Source organism: Moschus berezovskii, chromosome 12 (genome assembly GCF_049115385.1).
Source record: "Moschus berezovskii isolate FMDL1 chromosome 12, NW_MosBer_1.0, whole genome shotgun sequence".
In the NCBI taxonomy this organism is placed as follows: Eukaryota; Metazoa; Chordata; class Mammalia; order Artiodactyla; family Moschidae; genus Moschus; species Moschus berezovskii.
In genome coordinates, this window is record NC_142471.1 from 25,217,459 (window position 1) to 25,241,284 (window position 23,826).

Below are 23,826 nucleotides of genomic sequence, written 5' to 3' on the forward strand. Positions count from 1 at the left end.
CACCAGGCGTCCCTGTCCATCACCAACTCCCAGAATTTACTCAAACTTATGTCCACTGAGTTGGTGATGCCATCCAACCATCTCATCCTCTGTTGTCCCCGTCTCCTCCTGCCCCCAATCCTTCCCAGCATCAGACTCTTTTCCAGTGAGTCAACTCTTTGCATGAGGTGGCCAAAGTATTGGAGTTTCAGCCTCAGCATCAGTCCTTCCAATGAACACCCAGCACTGATCTCCTTTAGGATGGACTGGTTGGATCTCCTTGCAGTCCAAGGGACTCTCAAGAGTCTTCTCCAGCATCACAGTTCAAAAGCATCTATTCTTCGGCAATCAGCTTTCTTCACAGTCCAACTCTCACATCCATACATGACCACTGGGAAAACCATAGCCTTGACTAGACAGGCCTTTATTGGCAAAGTAATATCTCTGCTTTTTTACATGCTATCTAGGTTGGTCATAACTTTCCTTCCAAGGAGTAAGCGTCTTTTAACTTCATGGCTGCAATCACCATCTGCAGTGATTTTGGAGCCCCCCCAAAATAAAGTCTTTCACTGTTTCCCCATCTATTTCCCATGAAGTGATGGGACCAGATTCCATGATCTTAGTTTTCTGAATGTTGAGCTTTAAGCCAACTTTTTCACTCTCCTTTTTCACTTTCATCAAGAGGCTCTTTAGTTCCTCTTCACTTTCTGCCATAATGGTGGTGTCCTCTGCATATCTGAGGTTATTGATATTTCTCCCTGCAATCTTGATTCCAGCTTGTGCTTCACCCAGCTCAGCGTTTCTCATGATGTACTCTGCGTATAAATTAAACTTCTGTCCCCTCAAATTTCTACCAGTCACAGGAAACAGGAATTACATGAAGTAAAAAGAAGGGAAGAGGTTATTGTAGGGAAAAAAGCAGGAATGGGATACAAAGCACAGCCAGGCCCTGCACAGAGAAGGAGAGTAGGGAGTTAGTGATAGTTTACAGTAAACAATGTCTGATTCCTGATCTCGAAGATTTAGCTTTGGGACCAGGGACCAGGCTTGATCACTCAAGAGCTTTCATGTAGCACAGTTTTATTAAAGTGAAAAAGGGACAGAGAAAGCTTCTGACATAGACATCAGAAGGGGGATGGAGAGTGCCCCCCTTGCTAATGTTAGCAAGGGATATATATACTTTCTCAATTGGTTATTATAGTAAATCAAAAGAATATCTCAAGGTTGTAAAGATCTTACTAGGCCCACTCCCACAATTTAAATTTTAGGATGATAGGATTAGAACTAACAATAGAAAAATCTTACCAGACCCACTCCCATAATAAACATTCTAAAATAACAGGATTAATCAGAAGGTTTTCAAGAAGGAGAAACTGTCCTCAAGCAGGATGCTGCTAAGTCTGCTAAGTCGCTTCAGTCGTGTCCGACTCTGTGTGACCCCATAGACGGAAGCCCACCAGGCTCCCCCGTCCCTGGGATTCTCCAGGCAAGAACACTGGAGTGGGTTGCCATTTCCTTCCCCAATGCGTGAAAGTGAAAAGTGAAAGTGAAGTCGCTCAGTCGTGTCCGACTCTTCACGACCCCATGGACTGCAGCCCACCAGGCTCCTCCGTCCATCACTAACTCCTCACAAATCTCCAGTACAGCTACCAAATAAAGCTTAAAATCTAAGGTTGTAGTTCTGCCTACTTAACAAGAGGCTCACCTTGGTTGAGTGGATGTCTTTCTGCTGCTAAGGAACTGACTGAACTGTTTCTGGTTTCATCAGCGCAATGAGAACTGCTAATCCTTAGTACAGAGTTTAAACTGAGTTCTTTGTTGTGTAAATTCTGGGCTTAAAGAAAAAAAAATATTTTATGAGACTAAGACCAAGGAATGTGGAGGGAAAAAAAAGACATTTGTCTTTTTTTCCTCCTTGAGAATTCCAGACCCCTATCTCCTCCTCAAGGGCCCCAGATCCCTCTCTCTCCTCCTCAGGGACCCCGGACTTCATATCAACCTGCCTAGGAACTGACTCATTAGGAGCTAGGATCACATACATGGTCAGTCCGGCTTCTATCTGCTGTTCATGCTCTGTCCTGAGCACCCCCTTGTTTCCTCTTTGTGTATCCTCTCCGCTTTTCTCTCTTGGAAGCCTCATCAACTCATATCTGGCCCAAAATGACATGTCCTTTCACGATTTGTGTCAAGTTCCACTGTTAACTGGGCTTCCCTTGTGGCTCAGCTGGTAAAGAATCTGCCTGCAATGCAGGTGACCTGGGTTCAATCCTGGGGCGTTGGGATGATCCCCTGGAGAAGGAAAAGGCTACCCACTCCAGTATTCTGGCCTGGAGAATTCCATGGACTGTATAGTCCATGTGGTGGCAAAGAGTCGGACACGATTGAGGGACTTTCACTTTCTTTTCACTGCTCACTACATCGGTCTCAGCAGCTCCATTCCAAATACCAATTAGCCCATCTTTGTCAAGTGCAAGAGGAGAGTGAAAAGGTTGGCTTGAAGCTCAACATTCAGAAAACAAAGATCATGGCATCTCGTCCCATCACTTCATGGGAAATAAGATGGGGAAACAGTGGAAACAGTGTCAGACATTTTTGGGGGGGGGGCTCCAAAATCACTGCAGATGCTGATTGCAGCCATGAAAGTAAAAGACACTTGCTCCTTGGAAGGAAAGTTATGACCAACCTAGATAGCATATTAAAAAGCAGAGACATTACTTTGCCAACAAAGGTCCATCTAGTCAAGGCTATGGTTTTTCCTGTGGTCATGTATGGATGTGAGAGTTGGACTGTGAAGAAAGCTGATCGCCAAAGAATTGATGCTTTTGAACTGTGGTGCTGGAGAAGACTCTTGAGAGGCCCTTGGACTGCAAGGAGATCCAACCAGTCCATTCTAAAGGAGATCAATCCTGGGTGTTCATTGGAAGGACTGATGCTGAGGCTGAAACTCCAATACTTTGGCCACCTCATGTGACAAGTTGACTCACTGGAAAAGAGTCTGATGCTGGGAGGGATTGGGGGCAGGAGGAGACGGGGACGACAGAGGATGAGATGGCTGGATGGCATCACTGACTCAATGGACATGAGTTTGAGTGAACTCCAGGAGTTGGTGATGGACAGGGAGGCCTGGCGTGCTGTGATTCATGGGGTCGCAAAGAGTCGGACACAAATGAGCAACTGAACTGAACTGAATTGAACTTGAAAGGTGCAGAGGATTTAGGTTTACAGGGAAGAAGAGTCAAATGGATCAAATCACAACTGTGTGTGAAGACAATTCTCAGAGAAGTGAGTTGTGGGAACAGGTGACCCCAGACAACCCATTTGCCATTTTGTGGAGCCTCCTCTTACCCAGGGACTGTTTAGGGGCTATTAGATTTACCTTCATGTTGCAGAAAGTCCAAAGTCACAGTGAGTTAAATACATGAGGGTTTATTTTTCTATGAAATAAAGGAATTAGAGGGGCTGCTCGGGCTGTTGTCAGGGCTCTGTAGTCATTAAGAACTCAGTCTTTTATCTTCTGCTCTGCCATTTTAGCACTGGCTTCTCCAAGTTCCCTCATAGTCCACGATGGATGATGGTGGTCTAGTCATCACATCTGCATTTCAAGAAGCAGAGAGAACAAATGGGTAGAAGTCGTGATATTACTCTTTTAAAGGAGTCTTCTAAGGACTCATTCAAAATCATCTGCTTGTATTTCACTGGCCAGAACTCAGTCACATGGCATACTAACAATAAAGGAAGCTGGGAAGTGTAGTCTTGAGCTGCACAGGTTGGCTCCACGAGTAAAATCAAGTCCCTTTACAAAGGGGAGAATTAAGTAGTCAGCCAGCAGCAGCTACCACATGAAATGTTCAATGAATATAAAAATTTTACCAAGTTGTGTAGTGACGCCCTCTAAAAATCCAGTCCTCAGCACTATATAATTCTTTCATATGTTTTGCCTTCCTTAAATTTTGTGTTAGAGACAAGAATATGAATGTGGATGCTCCCCGCTCCCTCCGTCTTTCCTTTCTCCCTCTGTCTCATACACACACATACTCCCTTTGTGAATCCACATGCTTACACACGTTTCTTACTGGTTTTAACCTTTTTGACGTTAATTTTTTAGGTATTACATTAAAACATATTGACTCAGTAATCTTAAGGATACCATTTTCTGCTTGTTCTTCAATTTGCCATTCATATAGAAAATAGAATTCTTATAGATCTTAAAACTGCAAAGGGAAGCTGTCATTTTTAAACACTATCATCAAAACCTAGATAATTTAGACTTTGAAAATTTCAACTTGAATATTAAGCTATCTAAAGAAGTGATTCTTCATCCTGACTACACTCTAGAATAAAATATAGAGCTTCTGAAAAATATTTATGCCTTGCACCCCAGCTGAATCACAGTCTCTCCACAGATTATTCTTAGGTACAGCCAGTTGGAAACGATGGGTGTAAAAGTTGGTGAACCTGACTTACAACCCTTTTTACCCCACCCAGCTCCATACACACATTCCTCCACGGCCAGAAAAACAAGAATAAACATTTAAAGTGGATCAAATGTCAGAGACAAAATGAGAATGTACTGGGAAAACCTATGCTGTGGGGACAAGTGTTTCTCTAGAGCAGTGGCTCTCAGTCTTGGATGCAGGCAAGAACCACCTGCTGCTGCTGCTGCTGCTAAGTCACTTCAGTCGTGTCCAACTCTGTGTGACCCCATAGACGGAAGCCCACCAGGCTCCCCCGTCCCTGGGATTCTCCAGGCAAGAACACTGGAGTGGCTTGCCATTGCCTTCTCCGGAGAACCACCTAGAGGCCTGCTATTTAAAGCACTGGCATCCCCTTGGGGCCTGATAGAAATACAGGCTCTAGTACTCCACTAAGACCTACTGAACCAGAAGCCCTGGGGTGGGACCCAGAAGTCTATCTTTTAACAAGCCCAGCAGAGGATTCTGAAGCTCACTGAAGTTTAAGAACAATTCCCCTACACTTAAAAACTATGCCTGGATCCTTTCCCAGGCCAATTGACTCTCTAGCCAGTGGTGCCTAAATTAGTGAGGTTTGTTTGCCTTTTATGCTCTCTGCACAGCCAGCATGATTACCACTGCTAAAACCACAGCTAAATCTGATTGCAGAGACATATTTACCCAGAATTAGTTATCTTAATCAGTGGTGCACTGGCAAATGTTTTAATTACCGACAGAGGCAGGGAAGCCCTGACTTGCAGCTCTTGCCAATTTCCTCCCACCAGGGATGATTTCAAGTTACCAAAGAAAGACCATTGAACTGGGAATTGGGATGAGGTGTGTACAATCTTCTCTCCAGAGCCAATGAGAGCTGGCTCCAGAGCACACCGCCCCAACTGTTGTCGCCGAAACTGTTTTCAAAGGTGCTTGATACTATAGCCCAAGTTTGTTCTGCAGTGCTTGTCATGAAGGCTTGACATTTTATCTCAGCCACTTAAAATCCCTAAGAAATTCTTTCATATTCCAGAACCACAATAAGAAGCAACCTTAACAGTTTTGAAACCCATGTTCATTCTTACAAATCTTAAAATTGGTATCTGTAGTTCAGAAACTGAAAAATATAATAGCTACAATTTATTGTTCAGGCAACTGATTTAGGTGATTCATCCACCAATTCTCACAACCATGTGAAGAGAAATTACTTACTCCTATTTTACTTATGAAGAAATCGGGGTCGAAAAAACCTAGAAACCACCCAAAACCACACACATAATCAGTGGCAGAGCCAGGATTAGGATCTAAGTCTTTCTGCAGAGGCCATATTCTTGAGCATTATGTTTTAACTAAGTTGTAACAAAAGAAAAGGTATTTTCAGATAACCCGAGACAGTTGATAATCTACAGAAAGCTTGAGTATAACCCTGATTTCAGAAATCCTCACCGCAACAAGATATGAGCAGCTGAGCATATATCAATTTATGATAGGCTGTTATTTTGAATTAGAGAGGTTGTTCAGGGTTTTGTATGCTTTGTAATTAACCTTTCTTTATTCTTTCACTGCAATGTGTATCTTCATTATTAAATAGTAAATTCTATAACTGAATTGAACGAAACAACAAATATGTTATCTGTAAATAACCACTCGTTATTTGTGTTACATGCATATATAGTAAGATTTTTTTAAGTCCTGAATAGCTCATACTATCTGAGGCATATTTGTATATCCTATAGCACCTAGCAAAGTAAACATACAGAAGATTCAATAAAAGTTTGTTGACTACTAGAATTGACACCTTGCCCCGATATAATGAATAAGCAAATTGAAACAGGTGTTTTAAATCCCTTCTGAAACAAGATAGAGCTTAGTAACATTTGGAGAAAAAAAGTCATGTCCAACTCTTTGTGACACCATGGACTGTAGCCTGTCAGGCTCCTCTGTCCATGGGATTCTCCAGGCAAGAATATTGGAGTGGGTTGTAATTCCCTTCTCCAGGGGACCTTCCTAACCCAGGGATCAAACCCAGGTCTCCTGCATTGCAGCAGATTCTTTATCATCTGAGCCATCAGAGAAGCCTATCAATCAAAGAGAGACATTATTCTCAAATGAATTCTTCCATAATCTTAATCAAAACAATTTGAGACTGTATCTCATATATCATTATGTTTAAGGTTTGTGACCCTCCAATAAACTGCATTAAATTATAAGGGCCAAGATGCTATTTAAAGTATGACTTAAAGTTAAAAGCTAGTTCTTGGTTTTCATTCAATGGGAGCTAAAAGAAAATCAGAATCAATCAATATCAAGTGACTTCCTGGCCCCTTTTTTTATCCCTAGCTTTCTAAGATCACTTAGTTTTCATATACTACTTTTTCTACTTCCAAACCACAAGAAAACATTTCTGCATCATTATCAGATTAAAATTTGCTCAAGAATACAATACAAACCTGTCCTAAAAATCACACAACATTGTCTTTATGCTATAGCATTCACAGAATGGGACCTGCCAAATATCAGATCCATTAAATTGTAAAGGTCTTATATTTTCATGCCATTGGGAAAGTTAACACCAGCAGAAATAATGTTAACTATGTATATTTTTCTAAGGATATCTAAGAAGGATATTTCTACTTCTCTTGATTGCTAAATAAAATAAAAAGGTTTAATTAATTTTACTTTATTTTCTCAGCTTAAATTCTTACTTCTAAAAGGGCGGAAGAAAGTTACTCTGCCAAGTGGGGCTAGTACTTCTAAATTCTTAGTTTAATCCAAGATGAGAGTTTTCATAGTTTAACAAAGGATCATACAGTATGTAGCATTTGACAGGAGAAAGTACGTTAATGAAAGTAGAGATTGGTCTCTACTTTATGAAGTTACTTTTCCATATATTGTGTATCAGAAATGTCAATGAAGGGAAGGAAAAATGCCTTAAACTCCAGGGATTTTTTAAAATCAAGGTTTGGAGAACCTTCTGACCTGATCTTTTTAAAAAATATTTAGTTTTATTTATTATTTATTTTTTATTGTACTGGGTCTTCACTACTGTGCAGGCTTTTCTCTAGCTGCCCTGCGCAGGCTTCTCATTGTGGGGAGGGGTGGTGGAAGTGGCTTTTGTTGTTGTTGCGGAGCACGGGCTCTAGGACACACAGGCTTCAGCATTTGTGGCTCCAGGATCAGAGTACAGGCTCAATAGTTGCTGCCCATGAGTTTAGTTGCTCCACAGCATACGGAATCCTCCCAGATCAGAGATCAAACCCATGTCTCCTGCATGAGCAGGAGGATTCTTTACCACTGAGCCTCCAGAGAAGCCCCTGACTTGATATTGTTGGTGCTGACTTTCCCAATGGTATGAAAATGTAGAACCTTTCATTTTTAATAGATCTCATGTTCAGCAGATCATCTTCTATGTTCCAGGTATACTTTCAGAGAGCTCAAAACCATGGTGGTTGAAGCACTGTGGTCTCACTTGTGGCTCCTCCTATGGTTATTTACTCAAGAGGAGAGTCTCCTAAACAGCAAAACTTGACAGCCCTGACAACTTGATGCATATATACTATTTAGACATTTTCCATTTTCTTTATTAAAAAATAATTAACTATTTTAAGAGAAAGTATTATACTGTGGGACTTAAGGCAAATCATACAATGATTCTGTGAGTCAGATTCCTTTAAATAGAGAAAGTGCTCCCAGCTTGATCATCTTCCTTTTTTTAGGCACAAGACAAGTCTAAGGTAACATTTATAATTATGGTGACCATATAATCTAGCATTGAAACCATGACATTTTTGAGAGCAAAAGAGCGCCAGCAGTAATTATGGCAGGAAAACAGGCATAAAGGAGCATGGTCTAGAATGAATCGGAACATATGGTTACCTTATCTATAAAGCTTTGTTGTTAGAAGAGGATGAGACACACCAAGACATATCCAGCTGTTTTGCTAAGGTTTGCTCTAAAATGAGGCAGAGTGAAGAATCTAGCACATTTTGGGGGGAACTCAGCCCCCTTTAGTGTTAGTACCTAACATCAGTGTGTAGCTCAACACTTTCTTTCCAGAAGCCCAACCCTAACCCTAACCCTAGTTCAGTTCAGTTCAGTGACTCAGTCGTGTCTGACTCTTTGAGACCCCATGGACTGCAGCGTGCCAGTCCACATCACCAACTCCCAGAGTTTACTCAAACCCATGTCCATCGAGTTGGTGATGCCATCCAACCATCTCATCCTCTGTTGTCCCCTTCTCCTCCTGCCTTCAATCTTTCCCAGCATCAGGGTCTTTTCAAACGAGTCAGTTCTTCCCATCAGGTGGCCAAAGTATTGGAGTTTCAGTTTTAGGATCAGTCCCTTCAATGAACATTCAGGATTGATTTCCTTTAGGATGGACTGGTTGGATCTTCTTGCAGTCCAAGGGACTCGCAAGAGTCTTCTCCAGCATCACAGTTCAAAAGTATCAGTTCTTCGGTGCTCAGCTTTCTTTGTAGTCCAGCTCTCACATCCATACATGACTACTGGAAAAACCATTTGTTGGCAAAGTAATGTCTCTTCTTTTTAATATGCTATCTAGGTTGGTCATAACCTTTCTTCCAGGGAGCAAGCGTCTTTTAATTTCATGGCCTACCCCTAACCCAGATTCTATCTACTTATCTCGGAACTTTGAGCCCTCTCAACAAGAGGACCATTGTTTCTATTTCTTCTTCCTAATTTATAAACATTCTAAAATGGGGCTGCTGCGTTGCCCAACTCCAGGGTCACAACACAAAGGACAAAATGTCAATAAATGATGTCTCATGGAGTTGTGCGTTGTGGTGGCCTTTCCCTTCTTCCTGGCAATCAAACAGATCTGGAAAGAAGAAGAGAACTCACAAGAAACAGGGTGGCTGATTGCTGGCCACTCTGGCTGTGCATTTTTAGCAGATACCAGGTTGACCAAAAAGTTCATTCTGATTTCTGAAAGAACTTTCTGACCAACCCAGCAATAAAGAGCCTGTCTGGACACTTTCTGATGGGTGAGGCGGTAGTGACAGTTTCTCTTCTCCCCTCCCCACTCTTGTTTTGTGTGCAGCGACTCCAGTCAGCTACAACAGCTTCACAACCAAGTTTTACTGGAACAACAGCAGTTGCAAAACCCATCTCCTTCATCTCCTAAGGAGTTTCCTTTCAACATGAGTGTTTTAAACTCCACTACTGTTCCAGCAGTGACAATGTCCAGCAAGCAGGCGAAGGCCCCTCCATCACAGACATTCAGCTTGGCCCGGCCAAAGCACTTCTTCCCCTCTACAAGTACCACTGTGGCCTCCGTGTCCCCTTCCAGCTCTCCAGTGTTCACCCTGAGCAGCACTCCTCAAGCCATGCAGAGGACAGTGAGCAAAGAAAGCCTCTTAGTTACTCACCCCTCGGCTCAAACCAAATCTCTAGGAGGGGCCTCCATCCAAAACGAGCCACTCCCCACTCCAGGTCCAACAGAGCCAGCACAACTGCCACTCACGTTTTCCATCTCCAGTGGAAACCAGTTTCAGCCCCGCTGTGTGTCCCCAGCTCCTGTCTCTCCCACCAGCCGGATTCAGAACCCAGTGGCTTTCCTCAGCTCTGTTCTGCCTTCTCTCCCTGCCATCCCACCCACCAATGCCATGGGGCTGCCTAAAAGTGCACCATCCATGTAAGTATCTCGAGATTGGAGTCTTTATTGAATTTGTTACAACACTGCTTCTGTTTTATGTTTTGGGGTTTTGGCCAAAAGGCATGTGGGATCTTAGCTCTCTGACCTGGGATTGAATCCCCACCTCCTGCATTGGAAGGTTAAGTCTTAACAAGTGGACCACCAGGGAAGTCCCTCATTGAGGTTTCTTGATGTAAAAGATGTCATTTAAGAAGAGGTCTGCATAAGAATAGCTTGGTCTAGGATAGGCCTCTCAGTTCACTATTATTTATCCTTTATAATCCTATCTCTTAGACAAAATGGATATTGAACACCTTAGGACAAAAGCATGTGATTATTTTAAATATGGGCTTCCCTGGTGGCTCAGATGGTAAAGAATCCACCTGACTGCAGGAGACCCAGGTTCGATCCCTGGGTTGAGAAGATCCCCTGGAAGAGGGCATGGCAACCCACTCCAGTATTCCTGCCTAGAGAATCCCATGGACAGAAGAGCTTGGCAGGCTACAGTCTATGGGATCACAAAGAATCAGACATGACTGAAGTGACTTAGCACTCACACATTTAAAATATATTTTTATAATTTAAATACTGAAAACACCTCTATACACAGATTCTTTGTTCAGTGCTCAACTTTTGCACACAAGATGCCCTGCATAAGTGCTTGATGACTCCTGGTGTATAGCTGTCATTCCAACCACTCTGATTCCTAGGCCTTTGTACCTTGACCAGGGCTTTTCATGAGTGACTTAGGGGTGAATTAATTTTACAGGCCATCCCAGGGACTAATGAAGAAAAATACAAAGTCTTCCCACCCAGTGAGTGATGATTACATCCGTGAAACTAAGAATGCGGTGATTCTAGACTTGGGAAAAAAGGTGAATTTCAGTGATGTCAGATCAAACCAGCAGGTAAGACTGTTGGGTTCCGATGATTTATTGGAATTACATTGTAAGGAATGTAAGTTTGCTTATTTCAGTCCTTAGGTCACCTGACCTCAGTGAAACTGACACTGCAGCTTTGGAAGGCAAAGAACAGACTGACCACGGTTTGCGCAGGAAACTTGTCCACATGGATCCACAGTTCCTGATTAGCCCAATAGCTAATTCAGTTTACTTGTTTACATGTGTTTACCTAGAATAGAGTAGGTTAAGGAGAGGGACTAGATAGTCTGCTTTCCATTCCAGCAATCCTCTGCTCAGTACTGGCAAACACCATCACATCTTTGAGACATTTCAATATCTGAGCCTTGAGGTGATCTGAACTTGAAGGAACTCTGGAGTTCCAAACTGTCTCTTATCTGATTCCTTCGACCCTAATGTGCCTGGGGATTACTCACCAGTTCTTCTCAATCTTTACATTAGGTGAAATGTGTGAAACAGCCATTAGCCAATAACCTGTGGTTCAACCTGTACAACCCCCTGCTTTCTAGTAAGTGTTTACACTGAAGGAGAAAAAGGAAAGTCATATGCAAGCATTATATGAAAGAAATACTATTTTATTTGAGCTAGTTTTTCTTTTTTGTCTGTGCCACATAGCATGCAGGATCTTAGCTCCCTGATCAAGGATCAAACCCATGCCCCCTGTAGTGGAAGCACAGAGTTTAAACCAGAGAAGTCCTGAGCCATTTATTTTTGCTTTCTATACAGTGGTTATTTTTTAAATGCAGATAGATATTTTAATAATTTAACTCTTGGTTTATTTCCTCAGGTAGGAACTGATTAAAATCTATTTTGAAATAGAACATAAAATTTTAGTGAAAACTATATGTCAAATATTGTGCAGTCTGTGATATGTGACCCTGGAAACAAGGTTCCACACTCCCCTGACCATATGTTGCCTTCTTTCATGTTTTTAAATCTTACTTCCAGTGGAGCCACTGATATACAGTATTTTACTAGTGTATTGTATGTTGGGAAATTATTACTGAGTGGATTATTTTGAATATGGTGTTTACAGTACTCAAAATTGGAACTTCCCTGGAGGTCCAATGGTTAAGACTTGGCCTTCCAATGCAGGGGGTGTGGGTTCAGTCCCTGGTAGGGGAGATTCACAAGCCTCAGGGCCAAGAAACCAAAACATGAAATAGGCAATACTAAAACAAATTCAATAAAGACTCTAAAAATGGTTCACATCAAGTAATATCTTTTTTTTAATGCTCAAAATAATGCTTAAAAGTGTTTTTTAAAATTGACTTTAAATTATTGACTTGAAGCAGGATATTTAAGCTTGCCATAATCAAGTACACTTTTCATATATCATTTCATCAAATTCATACATATCTGGGAGGCAGATACCAAGGCAACTATTCTTCTCTTCCATCTTCCAGATAGAGAAACTGAGGCACAGTTGTCAAACTGTCAGGTCAGTGGTAGAACAGGAACCAGAGCCCTGGTTTCCAAGACACACATTTTCCCCGAACCTCTGCAGTCTTTTGCAGTTTTACGACAATTACCTCCAAACCCCATAAACATTGCTCTGTCTAGCACAGATTTGTTTTCCTATAATACTGTCATCACAGTTGTGGTTGTTAATCCCTCTAAGTGTCACTGAAATCAGAGCTGTGTTCAGACTGTCTTTTACAACTCAGACAGGGAGCGATTAGAACCCTGTAAAAATGATACCAAGTCAGCACACGGTCTGTCTGATTTTACCTTTATGGTTACTCTGTAGGGAGATTCATGTTAATCCATTGCCCAACTCAAGGAAAAGTAGGGTTTTTCTCTTATCTGAACTGTGAGTACTTGTAAACAGGAATTTCCATGAGTAGAGTGCTGTACATCCAGTAGAACCCTATTAAACCTCCGTCATGAATTAAATTCAAGGCTAACAGCAGGAACTTAGAGTCTCAAAAAGTATCTCAAGCCTCCCCATCTGAAAACTGTGACACATGTCAGTGTTCTTCTGACGATTATTATTCTTAGCGTTACTACAGTATGTTAATTACAGAATTGATCTTACATAGCATTCTGTTGCAATGAAATGAAAGCCAAGATACATAATGCAATTCAGGAAACTAAGGAGCTATCTGAGATGGAATGCTTGCATTAGGTTGGTAAATGTTGATCTGAGGAAGTTTTGAGGCCATATTACAATACTGTTTTGTCCACTGCTGTCTTGGGAAACAATAGTGAAAAAGTCATGAAGAACCGTCTAAATGTGCTGTGGCCCACTGATGAAGTTAAGAAGAAAATTTGTTTAGAAAAAGTGGAAAAAAATCATAAAGAAACATGAGTACTGACAGCTGTCTATACCTGCATTCTAGGTACATGGAAATATAGGTAATTATTTTTTTTACTCCCACATTAGCTTTAGACATTTAATGTCTTATTTCAACTTTTATCCTTGACCTAATTTCTCTGGAAACCTCCCCATCTCTTTATTCTGATCCTCCCTCCCCTTTTTCAAACAAAAACTTTTAAAAGTGTGGCTCCCAGATACTCCCCTGTAAGACAAAGAGGAAAAAAATAAGTACCTAATTCTTGCTCTGCGTTTTTTCCTCTAAGTTCCTTAGTCATGTCTTCTATTTAAATCTTACCTCTTTCATCTCTTACCATGAATTATGAAAATTCTCCCTTGAGTGCAAGTAAAAAATCTTGCCATCTATTTCTTTTCTAATAAGAGTACCATGTGTCACTGGCCTTACATTATTCACCGTGGGCATGGTAGGACCCTGAGTGGGGGAACAGTGAAGTATCCCCCTTTTCATATGCTGAGGGTTCACCCAGGATGTACCAGTCACAAGCTCCCTGAGAGCCGGAGTCGGGGGAGGAGGGTCTTGCTCATTGCTGCACCCCTACTGTGTCTGACCCAGAGTAGGTGCCCAGGGAATATCTGTTGAATTAAGTCACAACTCTGGGATTTATATTAGTTTCAGATAGGATAATGAAACTTTTGACCAAGGAGAAAATTTTGGATTTGTTGCATCTCTATAGAAAAGATCTCACTTGACTACAGGGATTCTGATTATACCTAATTATAGATACTATCCACCATGATAATAATCTATGTTAATCAACTGACTGCTGCTGCTGCTGCTGCTAAGTCGCTTCAGTCGTATCCAACTCTGTGCGACCCCACAGACAGCAGCCCACCAGGCTCCCCTGTCCCTGGGATTCTCTAGGCAAGAACACTGGAGTGGGTTGCCATTTCCTTCTCCAACGCGTGAAAGTGAAAAGTGAAAGTGAAGTCGCTCAGTCGTGTCTGACTCTTAGCAACTCCATGGACTGCAGCCTACCAGGCTCCTCTGTCCATGGGATTTTCCAGGCAAGAGTACTGGAGTGGGTTGCCATTGCCTGCTCCGAATCAACTGACTAAAAGATGAAAACTTTAAAAAATAGTGATATTAAGCAAAGCTCTGGCATTAACTGAAGTGTTAAGGGTAAATCTGTGAATCATTTAGTGATTATTTATTCTTACAGATAAAATTTGGATTTAAAGTATTTTTAAATACTTTAAAAGGAGGCCTACCTCCTCCACAGTAGAGTCTGTTTTATAGAATGCTGTACCACCAGTGCCTAATATAGTATTCTAAGAATCTGGCAGTAAGGACAGTGCGGGGGGCTATGAAGCCTGGTTATTTCTACTGAAGGTGGCATGTAGTATTAGATACATGGTAAAAGAAGACATCCTCTGTGTATGTTAAAGTTTATCCAGGAATCTTTGATCTGCTGCCCATACTGTGGGCTGTCCCAGGAACAAAGGAGAATACCTTCTCTAACACATACAACTTCCTTTAGCACACACTGTACCCAGAGTTGCTTGGGAGCCCTTTGAGCAAGCTCTTCCAGCTGGTTTGATCCTACTTGGTTATTTGCCCCGAAGCCCAGACTCAGAACTCAGCTCAGGGCACTGAGTGTCAGATCATGCCCCATGTTTTGGAAACCTGGAACCTTGGCAATGACATATCTGATTGGAGTATGTCATGACACTGTGGTTCTCAGCAGAAGGAAAGTACTCTCTACCACTCTGACAATTTGAAGGAAATTTCTGCAGATGTGTCCCGAAACCAAATGCCTCAAGTTGTCAAACTATCAGCCTTAAGAGGATTATCTTTAAAGAAAAAAAATAAGAACTTATATTTTCAAGTGGCATATTCTTCTGAAGTAATATTTTAGCTTTTCATTTTCTTTCATAGAGCAACTGAAATTCTGTGCAATTCATTTTCACTTAAGGCCTTTAACATAAGCCTGGAAAGGATGGGCCATATGTCATTGACTTGCTGGCCACACAGACCAGATTTACGCAGGAAAATATTCTCTCCTTTGAGCACAGACAGCACCTACAAGCAGACTTCACAGAAACTCCTGCTTCTCCTGACAAAGGGGACAAGGCAAGGGAAAACGGAGAACACAGCACAAACCCAGTCCTGGAAATTCAAAGTGCACAGCCACCCACAGTGCGTCAGTAGTACAACCTTTATGCAGAACAGTGCAGAAAGCACATTCAAATTTAACTTAAACATATTGCTTATTTGCAAATGTCCTTAGAAAACCTGAATCTCATCGGTCACAATTTGGAATGACAATCTTGATTTATATATAAGAGGAGTAGTTATTCCTGGGATAACCAACTCTTAGGAGCAAAGCAGCCCTCCCCTCCTCAAAAAACAAACAAACAAAAAAAAACCCTGCACTAATTCCTGCTTTGGACATGGTGTGCATCTTTGTAAACATCCCAGTTGTAAAGATAGGCTGCTGCAGAAACAGGCCACATACTCCTGCCACACAGTTGCATAGTTTCCTTTTTCCTAAGGATCAACTCCCCAAATATTTTATGAAATCTTTCATAGAAATGCCTTGACCTACAGTATTCTTATTGGGTTGTGCATCTGTGACCCATACATTATATCACATAACTGGTACCTTAAACAATTGTATCTTAAATACAATTTTATTTTTTTCTCCCTTTCTCCTTTTAAATTTATTCAGTGGGGCTAATCCTTCTTCTGCTCCTGGCAACCTCAAATATGAGGTAATATCAAAACTATTTTGACCACTTTTATTTCACATAAGGTCCTATGTTTTCTTTGTTGCAAAATACAATCTTGATCCAGAAACATGCAATGTCCAATTCTTGTAGTAACTAACACCCTAATCCTTATTCAAGAATAAGACCCCACACACAAACACCCCACACCCAGGGACCCCCTACAAATGGGATATCTAAAACCAGGAAGGAAGTATGACCAACTTCTCTCTTTTTTGCTCCCTCCATCCCCCATTTCACTAACTGTGTTCCTGACTTCTTCCTTTCCCAGCCACAGGGGGACAAAAGCTGACCCCATGCTGGCTCTCTCTTATATGTGGTCCGCATGTGCACAGGAATCATCACAGGTCCCCTGACCTGACACCATGCAGAAGTGCCGGCCACTGAAAGCAGCCATCACTCACCCACCAACAATAACCCACCTCGTTTCTCACTCCAGATTTCTTAGGCAGGAGTCAGATACCAACCCACTGGAGGAACAGTAGGTGCTACAGATGGGTCTCTTTAATCTCCCTCAATAGACTGGAGGTGAAAAGCAGGTACTCTGGGAGTGGAGGTATGAGATAAACAGATTATTATTCGCTCTCTCCAAAGTCATTTCACTGGATCTTCTCCTTCCTGTTTTGTATCTCTGATGAAGAATCTCCATTATCTAACCTGTCCTTGAACACATGCTTTGAAATTTCTGTTACCTCAGTAGAAACTTACAGTTAACTTACAGTTACAACTGTATCCTCAGTATAAAGTAACAAATAGTATATTTTAGATAACTCACTGAGTGTTCTGTTTTCATTACCTCCCAATTTGTAGTACTGGTAAAATAGTAAATATATAACCAAAAAGTGTACTTTTATAGCAAAACAAAATGTGTATATTTTTATTATGTTGCTTCCATGGTTCCTTTGTTTAAATCAATTCAAACATTAAAAATTCCATAAAATCAGGTCCCAACTTGGTAAAACCAAGTTCCTAAAGACTGGAATGCATGGAGACAGTGCAGTATTTATATTTTCAAGAAGTACTCAAAGCCTTATCTATCACCCATTTGTTCCGGAAGTATACACATAACCATAACTTAATCATAACTTACCACCATGCACAATGATACTTGCTTGGAAAAATTAGTTCATACTTTCAGTACAGAAAGCCAGGAACTGACCAGCCCTCACTCATCGTGTGGTAGGAGAAGTTGCAGAGAAGGTTCTTAGCTTGGATCAAGGACTCCACTAAAATAGTGGCTACAAGTGGTATGGAATGGATTGGAAATCTGGGGACTTAAAACAAGATGAGCTGCCATAGAACCTAAGACCTCTTGCCACCCTCACAAAAAGCCTGGGTTATCCTGAACTCCAGGATCTCATGTGAGGTTTGCAAACTATGAGAATCATACATTTGACTATTATTTTTAAAATAATAAAGCAACTTAGCACCAACCTCACACAGTAAGGGAATAAAATAACTCATTGGTTTTATTCCTAAGCATCCAAAAAATAAACATATCTGTTAAAAAGAAAAATAATACCCATATAGGAATATGAATGCAATTCAACAAAGATGAAAAATGTACTCCTCGTGGGATTTTTAAATTGTCAAGAATAGGAAATATTTCAAATTTGTAAGATTAGTTAAGGTGTTTATGGAAAATATGCTCATTGTATAGTAAGAGGGAGAATAATTTTAAATTGCTGATATTCTACCACTTTTAATCCTCAAAAAATGGCAATTTCATATGGTTCAAACTAATAGGTAGATAGCTGGAAGTTTTAAGTATTAACTTTAAAAAAAAACGTCCAAAATGTAGAAAATAATCATAATACTTTTAAACTAAATCAGGTTTCAAATTAGAAGTGAACAATCTTTTACTTTAATTGGTTTGAGTTATCTGATGAAAAATGAATACACTTAACTGGAGATTCATAATTTTTTTCTGCCCTGAAAGAGCTTCTGCAGATTTATTTTGTTTACCCAGTCTAAGATGAGGCTGAGAAGAAAGATTTAAAATTGGTTCTGAGAAATTAAAACCAAGAAACATTTGATTTCTGTGTTTCCTAAGTGCCAATTCTACACAAATTCAGGCAGTGATATATATAAAACAATAACTAGAAGACATGAGTGATGTGATTTAATAGCTTGAGATTACATCTCATGAGTCCTGAACTCAATTATTCTGCCTATGACTGGGGCAGATGCAAATCAGCCTGGTGCTCCCAAATTCACTTCAGGGGCATCCTAGTATGATCTGCATGGAACCTACCTAAATCATAAAATTATGGTTAACTAGAGTCACAAGTTTACCCAAAGGTCTCACCCTCACCCCAGGCACCTGGCTCTGGACTGCTCAAAGATACAGTAGTGCAGGAACAAATGACAGCTTCCATGTCATTCATGTATTCTTCCATTCTCTGGGTACTCAAGGAGCACATGCCATGAGACAGGCACTCCCTATTATATGTACTGTTGACATCGTGGGAAGCAAGACAAAGAAGAATTCTGCTCTTTTGGTGCTAACATGCTTAGAGATATTCAATCATTTAATCAATAAACAAACAAGCAAGAATAATACTGGAGGGACTTCCCTGGTGGTCCGGTGACTAAGACACTGTGATCCCAATGCAGGGGCCCAGGTTCTGACCCCTGGTCAGGGAACTAGATCCCACGTGCCACAACTAAGACCTGGTGCGGCCAAATCAATAAATAAAAATAAATACTTCAAAAGTTTTTAAAAAAAGAATAATACTGGATAGCAAGAAATGCTCTGTAGAGAATTACAATAGGGAGTTACTTTAGATGAAATGCCTGGGAAGGCTGTTTTACGGAGGTGGCATTTAAGCTTGACAGAACAGGGCAGGAGCGGGAATGACAGGAATCCGGGATAAGTTCTAGATTTAAGTTAACTTGGTGCAACCCACTCCAGTGTTCTTGCCTGGAGAGTCCCAGGGACGGGGGAGCCTGGTGGGCTTCCGTCTATGGGGTCACACAGAGTCGGACACGACTGAAGTGACTTAGCAGCAGTAGCAGCAGCAGGTGCACTCAAAGCATGGTCCAAAACCTATGCCAGTTTGCAAGTTGTCATCTCTCCACCTTGAGATAACAAGGAAATTGAAAGTAACCAATAAGAAATTTCTATAGCATTTGACAGAGAAATTTTATGTCTATCAAACATAATCTTGCATGCTTTTAATATTTAGTTTTTCTAGTAATTCATTTTTATTTTACAAGAAGAACAGGTTGAAAAAATGCCAGTTTTAAAAATTTGGTTTTCACCGTAGCTAATGTGAGAAACACCAGTTAAACTACTTAACCAAGTGCCAGTTCCTAAAACGGGAGCGAGCAGGGCAGGAGTATGTTCTCTGGGGAACAGAAATCAAGTGTGCTACGTTTGAAGTACCCATGAGGTATCCAAGCCATGACATAGAATAAATTGGTGGGTTTATGACTTTCATGATACAGAGTAGATCATTGGGTATATGAGTTCTGGAGAGAGACCAGACTGAGACATGGATTTGGAGTCATCAGCATTCAGAAGGCAGGTGAAGTTGTGAGACTGGACGAGACAATCTAGGACAGAGAAGGAAGAGCTAGCAAAGGAAACTGATAAGGCACAGCTAGAGTAAGGGAAGGAAAACCAATACAGTGTCATGGAAATCAACAACAACGACGAAATGTTTTAAAAAGGAGAAAGTAAGGACTTCTTTGGTAGTCCAGAGGTTAAGACTTCTTGTTCCCAATGCAGCGGGCCGGGTTTGATCCCTGGTCAAGGAACTAGCTCCCACATACCACAACAAAGATCAAAGATCCTGCCTGCTGCAACTAAGACCTGGCACAGCCAAATAAATAATTTTTTTTTTTTAATGGAGAAAGTAGCCATCTGTGTTAATGCTGCTCAGAAGTCAGGTAAGGCAAGAACAGATAAGTGACAACTGGATTTGGCCAATAAGAAGACCCTGACAGCAGCAATCTCAGCAGAACTGTGAGAACACAAACTTAACTGGAGTGTGTTAGTGAAAGAAAAGAAGGAAATGAGGCTATAAGAGAGAAAATTATCTCAAATAGTTTTGTTATGAGGGCTGCAGAGGTACTGTGAAGGCAAGCATGGGGTCAATGGAGATTTATGAAGACAAGTTTTCTGATGGCAAAACCCAGTAGAGACAGGAAGTTGGTGATGCAGGCAAGTACTAGAATTCAATTCAGAATAATTTTGCCAAAACACCATATAGACAGTTCTGTATATCAAGATGGACAGTTTTAGTAGCTATGGAAATTACATTCCATCTTCATTCCATTCCCTACAAGATTCTACTGGGACTCCATGATGAAGGTGAGGAATCAGGACATTTTGGGATTGCAGTAGAGACCCAAATCTCCTTCAGTGCTCCATTGTGAGGAAGTGGAAATGGAACATGCCTGGCTTATGGAGGTTCCATGATATGAACCTAACATTTGAATCTTAAAAATGTATCATCCTCAAATTATACTGATGAACACGTTCTTCCTCACCCATAGAAACTGACATTAAAACATGTTTGCCATTTTGACAGGAGTACAAAATTTCAAGCTTTGAGCAGAGGCTGATGAATGAAATAGAGTTTCGCTTAGAACGCACCCCTGTTGATGAATCAGACGATGAAATCCAACATGATGAGATCCCCACGGGCAAGTGTATAGCTCCCATCTTTGACAAAAGACTCAAGCACTTCCGGGTCACCGAAGGCTCTCCAGTGACATTCACCTGCAAAATTGTTGGGATACCTGTCCCAAAGGTAGGGGAAGATGAACAACCACTCAGTCAACCAATAGTGAAAATCTGTAGACTCAGTGCCCTCAAGAAAGCCTTATCAGACTCTAGTGAAATATCTATACAAAGAATAAAAACCAATACCAGAAAATTAACAAAGGCCAGATAATCTGACTAAAAAGAGACAATCAGGAATAGAATCATTAAATAGGCAGAAAACAGATCAGATTACGTATGGGCAGGTTAAAATTTTTGTGAAAGCTGAAAATAAATTTTCTTAGTCATGATCCTCTCTTTGGGGTTATTGATCCTCTCAACCATCAAAATTCACCAATCTGATACTTTTCTTTCTATTTAACATCTACTGAATAGCCACAGCCAACCTGTTGTACAAAGCAAGCTATATTTGTATCATTACTATTAGGTTGGTAAATGCAGAAAATATCATATCGTTATTACTGGCTGGTGAAAAATCTTATGAGTCACCAGATTTTCTGGCAGTCAGCTGAGAGAGGATTTACACCCGGTACGTCTACAGCAGGGAATCTCTTCACTCTGCTTTCGCAAACATTAACATGGCGTTAGCATGTATGGTTTGTTAACCAGGAAATGCAGAGAAGGTCAACTGCTACTGTACTTTAACTCACCTACCTTTCAGAGATTCCCCTTGATACATGTAGAACTTAACACGAAAGCTATGTAGACTTAACTTTTAGTCAGATGAGGAATTCAGCAAGTGAATCCTGGCCTCATTCCACTTGGTATAACACACCATACTATCCTTTCAAGTAAGGTCAGCTATTCTAGGCCCTGAGATCTGGGACTTCTAGCAGGAAAAGTTTCAAGCTATCCCAGTTTTCATTATTTTGCCTCTGAAGACCTGCCTGGCCCTTAGGGTGGCTTTTTAATTATAAAATACAATAAAGATAATCAAAAGCTTTCTCTCCATCCTAAATTATTTGTAATTTTTTATTTAAATATTCTATATGTACAAGTGGAGGAGCATATTATACTATGTTTATAGTACGTCTGATAATTTTTCTCTGTTTTGTAAAGGATGGGTTACTAGTTGTAGAGATGGCAATCCATCCAGGCCTTATCCTACTCCCTATATCGTGATCCTCTAAAGATGTACAGAACTGTGCATATTCTCCTTGTCTACTGTTCATTTCAGGTTTACTGGTTCAAAGACGGGAAGCAGATTTCAAAGAGAAATGAGCACTTCAAAATGAAGCGAGAAGGAGACGGGACGTGTTCTCTGCACATTGACTCCACCACCAGTGACGATGACGGCAACTATACCATCATGGCTGCCAACCCCCAGGTGGAGACGCAGGGTTCCATGCTGGGCTGCATTCTGAGGAAGGAGCAGTTGATGTCACTGTGAATAAACCTTGAGAAGTGCAAGTTACTAAGGACTGCTGAGGAAAATGAATGAGGAAACTGTGTGTAACTGGAGCACAGGATCACAGTTTACAAGACTAGTCAGCCACTGACGGGTCACTCCACTCTTCAGCCTTTGTCAAAGGACATTAGTACTATCTACTCACTGACTATATGCCTCAGACCTCTAGACCAAATCTTGTGTTTATCAACTCATTGACTCTCTTGAAGAGTCAATAAATCAATCTATCAAAGAATGATTTGCTATTTTTAGTTCTTTTAGAGAATAAGCAAATTACTTGTGACTAGCCCTCACTCATAAAATTTTTTCTTCTTTTTTTGGTAAAAGTTGGAAAGTCATAATATTTCACTTTTCTTTTCTGAAGAGATCAGGACTTCAAATCCCCCTTAAAAACATGGCAGAATATGTATACATATAGCTGATTCACATTGTTGTATAGCAGAAACTAACACAACATTGTAAAGCAATTATACTCCAATAAATAAATAAGTATAAAACTGAAAAAAAATGGCAGAATAAATATTTCCAACTACTATGAGAATAGGAGGTACAGAACTATAATCTCTACTCTCACCAACTCCTATTAAAATGCTAGTTTTGAAGATAATCTCTATTGAGGAAAACATAAAAATACTTGGCCATGATCTCTGCATGTGCCTGCAAATAATATTAAATGCATAAGAACTCAATTTTTTTTACATTTGTTTACACCTGTTCCATTTACATCTGTTCATTTTCAGCTTAAAAATGAAAGTCATCACAATATTCTTCAAAATCCTTTCCCCTGAAATGTTAACAGCAATTTAAAGAGTTATATTGTTTTTATCCCCCCTCCAAAAAACTCATAATAGCCAAAAGCTAATAACATTTTGGTCCAGAAAAATGTGTATATGTTGAAAAAGTAGGGAGTTCTTTTTATTTTAATCTCCTTTATTTTCTGTTTCTCAGGGGAGGATCAGTTGTTCTGGCCACTTGATGGTACAAGGTTTGCCCATCCGAAGTCGACTAACAGCTGCTGGTCAGTCTCACAGGTAAAGACAGTAAGAACCTCACTTCTCTAGCCCCTCCCAAGCATCTATCTGCTGCAATGAGCACTGAAGTACTGGGCCTATAAACTGTCACCTAAAGCGTAGTCCTCCACCTGAAATACTGACATTACTTGGGAGCTTGTTGCAAATGCAGAATTCCAAGCCCCACCCAGACCTACTGATCAGAATGTACATTTTACTAAGATCCCCAGGTGATTCACAAATGTATTAAATTTGAGAAGTATTGGTTCACAGCACATTTTTTATGTTCAAAATTTGTAACCATCAGTAGCACCTGTGCATATACTATATAAATCAGACTGAACTAAGTTAACTTTTCTTTAAAAAACAGAAACTGTTAATGAGTATATGTATAATAAAAGATTTTTGTTGTTGTTATTATCTCCAACATAACAATTGTCTCCAACATAGCAACTAACTTTCCTCCTCTCTGACTTTATTAATGTTAATAAGAGAGAGCCTGGCTTTCTCTTGAGTAGTATGGTGCCACAAAGTCTTAGCAAAGCACTTCATAGTTGCTGACATGGATGAATCAAATTAGACTTACCAAAGGAACAAAAATAGTGACCTACGTT

At 40.6% G+C, this 23,826-nt stretch overlaps 1 protein-coding gene across 2 annotated transcripts in view; it reads left to right on the forward strand.

Annotated features, from left to right (window-relative positions):
- MYPN (myopalladin) overlaps window positions 1–23,826 on the forward strand; it is a 112,825-nt gene that overhangs the window by 70,048 nt on the left and 18,951 nt on the right. For both annotated transcript variants that reach the window (XM_088841924.1, XM_088841923.1), the window contains exons 11-15: window positions 9,484–10,077; window positions 10,847–10,985; window positions 20,601–20,822; window positions 21,972–22,121; window positions 23,151–23,233. In XM_088841924.1, coding sequence (XP_088698050.1) covers window positions 9,484–10,077; window positions 10,847–10,985; window positions 20,601–20,822; window positions 21,972–22,121; window positions 23,151–23,233 — 1,188 coding nt within the window. The remainder of the gene's footprint in view (window positions 1–9,483; window positions 10,078–10,846; window positions 10,986–20,600; window positions 20,823–21,971; window positions 22,122–23,150; window positions 23,234–23,826) is intronic.